The 6,365-nt window shown below is 38.7% G+C and overlaps 1 protein-coding gene across 1 annotated transcript in view; it reads right to left on the bottom strand.

The window, feature by feature from the left end:
- Positions 1–3,364: 3,364 nt before the first annotated feature.
- LOC104494309 (guanine nucleotide exchange factor VAV3-like) overlaps positions 3,365–6,365 on the bottom strand; it is a gene marked incomplete at its 5' end in the record, with an annotated part of 48,685 nt that continues 45,684 nt past the window's right edge. Inside the window, 4 exons of the mRNA XM_010137123.1 lie at positions 3,365–3,478; positions 3,779–3,911; positions 4,257–4,342; positions 4,785–4,871. Coding sequence (XP_010135425.1) covers positions 3,365–3,478; positions 3,779–3,911; positions 4,257–4,342; positions 4,785–4,871 — 420 coding nt within the window. The remainder of the gene's footprint in view (positions 3,479–3,778; positions 3,912–4,256; positions 4,343–4,784; positions 4,872–6,365) is intronic.

The following is a 6,365-nucleotide window of genomic DNA, read 5'->3' as shown; positions in this document are numbered from 1 at the left end:
TGCTTACACTCCCCCTGTGCATGCAAAACTTCCACTCGCATCACAAGGGAACAGGCACACCCAGAGAGAACTCAGCCACCTGTAATATGATGGCTCCGATGAAAACATCCTCCATCGGTCTCTGCCTGCTAGCTTTACAGAAACTCCTCCAGTTCATCAGGTTTATGCTTCAAGAGCTTGACTGCAATGTTAACTGTGCTGCCCCAGTGTCCTACTTCATTTTATTGTCATCTAGAAAATCCAGCGCTCCCAACTAACCAGCAATTTTGAAGGTTGAAGATGGGGGGAAGGAGAGGTGACCCGTCCTCCGCTGTGGAGATTACTGTCAATAGGTCAATGGCATCAAATTCAGTGCAGTCCTGCCACAGTATCATTGCTGCTGAGGATGTGTATGAATAGGCTCCATCAGTAATTCTCACTAAATTCTTAGGAAAAATAAAAATTGAGGTGTTTTGGTATTATATATCTTGTAAATAAAAGAACAGCCTCAGGAAAACAGCAAATGTGTACTGTAGCAACAGAACTGCCATATGAATAAAAACTATTTACTCTGTTTCTTATGACCAGGAACCCATCATTCCCAGCCCACCTCACAACAAACCAACTCACCATATACCACAGTAACACAGCTGACTAGGACATAGAATATTTTCACAAGTTTTTGAAACTAGTAGTTTGTTCGGTTTGTTTTTATTTTTAACAGATTCTTCATAGTCTAAAAAGTTACACACTGGAAATTGCACCAGTATCAAGTGTGCTTAATGTCCTCCAAACCTAAACCACGTCCAGCCAGCAAAGCAGTGTTCCCCTCTATTACAGACTTCATCAATAACATACGCTTCTCATATCTGGAGACAAATTCTCATCTCAACAACACCAGCATCTCAACAGTAGATACCTTTTCGGCAAGGTAACTTTCCTCACTGTTGTTCATACACCAATATAAACATAAAAGCTCCTAAAAAATTAAAATAAAAAATTACAGCCTAGCTAACTTAATTGTGCCAACAGTTCTAGTGGCAACAAGATTAATTCTAATTTAAAAATAATAAAGGAGATACTAATTTATTCTCTTATTATGTTCTTAGATTAACATTTGCACTGACCTGGCTTCATACAGAATGCTATCCTGAAGGCAACAAAACTGCATTGTAATTTCTGCCCAGAACTCAGTAAACAAAATCATTTCTGATAATCAAAAAAGTATGTAATTCAGCCCTTCAACTGAGCTGGTTTTGCAGTCTCAGTAGGATTTTTAAGTAATGAGAAATATTTTGCCGGTAGAAGTAGCAATTATAATTAAGTATGATGAATAACAACGTAATTGAAATTATGGCTACTTTTCAGACTCGAATCACACTAGAAGAGATAACCTACATCATAGGCAAGGAAACCCCTGGAAACAACCAGTCATTCAAAATCGCTTGTCCGAGTTTATTCCCAGATACAAACTCTTGTGCCTCAGTGTGCATTAGAATTCCCATTCTGTACACCGAGGTATGCTTTGGGAGAGCTGCTCAGGGAAATGCACCACGAAGTCAAACCCACGTAAGAGTTGGGGGAAAGGTATAAAAACTTCAGAAAGCATAAAAGCTCCCCATTGTTTTCAGTCCTAGTGGTTATAAATGTAAGGGAGCAAAAGCATAGCCCTGACCTGCAGCAACCCTGCTGCTCCAGCTCCCATGCCTCTGCGCTGCAGCCTTTAATCACGCGGCAAGAGGTTAAACTAGAGGTATGGGTTTATGAGAAGGACAAACATCCAGGCAAGACAAGGCTGACACCACCACTCATTTTCAACGACCAACTCCGTCTGCCCAAGACGAAAGAGTAGCACATTAACTTGTCAACCCTTCAGGTGCTGTTTGTTCTCCTCACACAGGGCAACAGCAGCAGTAAAGCATCGTCCGCAAAGGCCCGTTCGTGAACAGCTTGTGAGCACTGGCTGGTGCCTCACACCATGTAAGGATCTGCAGCTGCACTCACCACACACACAGAGCTGGGGGATGGTCCTCCACAAACCACAGAAATATTTGGTAAGACCTGAGGATATATTCCTGTGAAAAAACATAGCTCCCTTACGGCTCTCCGTAGTTCCGGGGCTGACTTCTGTTTTGTTAGGTTGGGATTTTTTTTTGCACTGGGTCAGGAAACTTGCAGGAGTAATCAGTAATAAATCCAAGTTCCTCATACGCTTTTCATACATATTTTATCTATGTTTCAGTAAATACCAATAATGATGTTACAGGAAGCGCAGCAGGGAGAGCACAGGGACAGAAAGAGGCCAAGTACTCAGCTTTCTGCACACACACAAGTCAACATCTCTTCCTATACTTCCTCCACTATACTACCCAGAAATTTTTACCCAAACACATGTCATTTTGTCTTCAATAGAAATCAGCAAGATGGGGATCCCAGTAAGCAGGAGGCCTTAGAATATCTGTCCAGTCCAGGCTCTCCTCCCTTATGTTTTCATTTAAATATTAGTACTCATCACTCTAAGGGTTTTAAAATATATACATAGTTTTTGAGCAAGTTTCACTCATACCAGCTCATAACAGCATTTTTTTCCAAATCCACATACCTTTACAACCACATCCAAAACACTCTCTGTTTTCACTGGGACTACCTCACCACCCCTCACAGTTTTTTTTTTTTAAACCATAAAGCAAGCATTGCCCTGTTATCCGATTCCCTTGTTCATGTTTTGAATTTAATCCGAATACTTGGTGTCAATAATCGTGATTGGTTTTGTGACAAGAATCAGCAATGGAAGTAAAGCTCATGCTGCATAACAATAACATAAACTGCAGTGCTGCATCTGAACAACTTTTCGGGGAGTCTAAAGCAACCTCCTCTTGTGGTTGAAAACATATAAAGGAAATCAGCCATTTGAAACAAATTTAATAAACCAAGAAATTTGATCCAAATACTAAACAATAAATTAGTTAAAAGCCACTAGGAAAGATGCCAGGATCCGCCCGCAAATCATCAGCATCACCTTTCAAAAAAATATTACAATTAATCAAAATAAAAATGGGAAGGGGGAAAATGTCACTATTATGTTAGATATATATTGCTAAAAATAATTAATATTTCCCTCTGGTTGCTTGAGACAGTATTACTAAAACAGTATTCCCAGCAAAGTTGGAAAGTAATACATAGCCTGGAGTGCCCTCTTTCTTTTCCAAGAGGAGTTTCAGGAAAATATTCTGTTAATGAAGATGTCAGTTGTTTCCCAGAAAGCCAACTAAAATAGTTAACTAGGTGGCATTAAAAAAAATCTAAAGACGAAAGCAGTTCAGCATAATTTCAGTGATACCCTTACCCTGGCGATGAATGTGATTCCGCCCTAATAAAAATATACTTACAGAGCCATCTGAAATTGTTCAAGCCATTTTTTCTTCAAGTCTTTAGTTTTGCAATAAACTTCTAAACCATTTTGACCTTGGATATGAATGAGGTAGAAGCCATAAGACCACTGTGTAAAAAGATCGGCAATACAAAAGGTCATCAGTTGTGAAGAAAGGAAATTTAAAAAAAAAAAGAAAAAATAAAGACACTTTTGTACATTCCTTAATTCCCAGATTTAGGGAACAGCAAGACCACTTTTTTGCGTTCATTTAGAGTTTTAATCAAAATAAAGTTTAAATCCCTAAATATTCATTTTAGCTTACATTTAAAACATACATAAATCATATATACATTCTAAAGTCCTGCAAAATGTTTCAAATTGCCGCTAAAAATATACATTTTATATGCATTAGCAACAAATACTTGCCTTCTTATTTTCTTTATCAGTAGTGGGGTTATTTGTAATTTTGTATTTCTGAAGATCTATTATTTCCTTCATTTCGTAATTATCACCCCTCCGTTTGCAAACAATCACAGCTAGATCAAACAGGAAGATATGCCTATGAAAATACAATATAGAGATGATTAAAATCACTCCAGAAAGCCAAAGTATTATTTTACACACCTTTGCTGGTAGCACTTAAAATTTTGAAAGTGAACAACTGAGTAATGAAACAAAAAGCACTTTTCCTAGAAGCTCACTACTTGCAAGGGCATGAGGCGATCTTAGACGATAGCGTAACAGCTAACCTCCCACGAATCTCTTGGCGGATTCACCTGGTGGATAGGCTCTGAGAGTGAGCAGCGAAACGAAAGTACTCTCAGGAATCCCTGAGCTGGCCTCGAACCGAGAGAGAGTTACTCTACAGGCTTTGTAAGAGCAAACGCAAGAAGTTATGCCTTACCTGTCCTGCCTTGCACGCTTGTCTAACGTAGTTATCCTTATTTCCCCGTCACCTTGAGGTCTTCCATATTGTAAAAGGGAATGATTCTGGAACAGAATATGTATGATTCAATATAGCAAAAGCTTCAAGATAATGTTCCATTCAGATGTTACACCACTCACTCCTTTTACCCCAAAAAAAGGACTTTCGTGTCTGAAAATAACAGCTTTTCCTCACTATCATCCAAACTAAATCAAGAATCAGTCCATTCCATTTGTCTTCAAATGGAAAAAACTTTCCCATTACAAAAACACCTGAGTCACTGCACAAATACAAACCTTTAACTATGGAAATCTATTTAACTACAGACAGAGCCCAAACTAGCAGAGATTTCCATACTTCAGTATTCATGTCATGCTAAACCAAGCAATTCATAGAAAATATTACCAAGAGTAATATCAGCTCAAATGAAATGGGGAAAAAATACATCTATCAATATATTTGATCAGAAGTTATTTTAAAACTGCAAGAATTAAAAATATCACGTACCAAATTCTCTATTGATAGTTGAAATTGTCTAATTTCACGGAGCGTTTCGTTATCTCTCTTCACTTCGTTTACATATTGAGCCAAGTCCTAGAGTATCAACAGAAAAAGGGGGAGGGAAAGAACTTTTCCATAAAGGACCACTTTAGACATAAGCTTCCCAAAATAACGTATTAATTTTGTCTTTGGCATATCTGCATATTTAGTCATTCTTCTACAGAGCTATATCTTTAACGAATTACTAATGTGTATGCCTAAATGAAGGATGAAGAAAGCTTCTGCATATCTTGAATCATTCCTCCAACTTTCTTCATCATACCTATTGAAACAGATTTAGTAGCAAGAAAGAGGGAAATAGGTCATAAATTGTAAAAAAGGACTGATTTTTTCTGATTTTTGTTAATGTCTTCTTTTCAAGATTAAAGATGGAAATGTAATTTATGCAGCACACTGCCAAAAAGTCAGCTGACAACAACCAATAGTTGAGAACAAGACAGAAGATACACAGAGCGTCTAGTAGAAAACGTATGTAAGGCAGCTCAAAAGCAGTATGTAAGGCACAAACATCGTAAGCTTGGGTGCTTATCAGAAGAAGCTACTGCTCCAGTAGTAGTAGGATCTCGCTCTTACTCTTGCACAGCAGAGAGAAGCCATTACACAGCAGATTTTAAAAGGGGCTTTTAATGGGTTATACTACCTAAAGTCACAGGTTGACATCATTATTGTCCCCTCTACCAGAACATGTACTGTACACATTTCACTAAAGCCTTTAAAATGCTCTGAACGTGCTTGAGTAATAGTCACAATCTGCTGGGGCTTCTCTGTTTACGGCCAGAGATGAGGAGTGAACAGGAGTGGTAATTGGTAAGGTCAGGGATGCTGAAAGCAGCAGCTGGAAAAGGCATTCTGTTCTTCACAACTTGCTTTTACAGTATCCCTTCAATATGGTCACAAATTTTGAAGGTGGGAGAAAGATACATCTTCTTCCTACGACATTTTTAATCAGAATCTAAGAATAGCTGCAACCATTATGCCAGCTTCCCAAATGAATCTGTGCCGGATATGTTCACAGCAGTCTTAAAAGAGTTACTGTAGAAATTAAATAACCTCTTTTCCTGCTGCTAAAAGAAATCTGACAGCATAATCCTTCTTAGAATTTTCTTTCTTGGGGGCAGTACCACTTTGCTGACAGTTTTTCCACAGACATTTTACTTTCAAGCAGACACACCAAGGTTTGTAGAAGCAGCATACTGCACAGTTACTTTTACTACACTGTCACAGCTATTGTAAGCATACAGTAAATCAGGAGGGAAACGACGCTGCAGCCTTAATGAGAGATGCTCATACCTGAGCAGTTTTGTGGGTTGGGGTGGTATCAGTGGCAGCTTTTTGAGTCTTTTAATTGGCTGGTCATATCCTGCCAGCCAGCACATAACTGCCAGAGCCACTCCAGCAAGAGACTGCTTAATCGCTCTTTTATTCTCAGTCCAACAGCCACCAAAAACAATGAAGCAAGCCAGCAAATGGCAAAGGAAAAGGAGGGGCGAGGGTAATAAAAACCAGGATTATTTTCCTAGCCAATTA

This window comes from Buceros rhinoceros, unplaced genomic scaffold, assembly GCF_000710305.1.
Source record: "Buceros rhinoceros silvestris isolate BGI_N320 unplaced genomic scaffold, ASM71030v1 scaffold8845, whole genome shotgun sequence".
NCBI classification, from domain to species: domain Eukaryota; kingdom Metazoa; phylum Chordata; class Aves; order Bucerotiformes; family Bucerotidae; genus Buceros; species Buceros rhinoceros.
The sequence above is the reverse complement of the archived record's forward strand: the minus strand, read 5'-3'. Positions and strand labels throughout refer to the sequence as shown.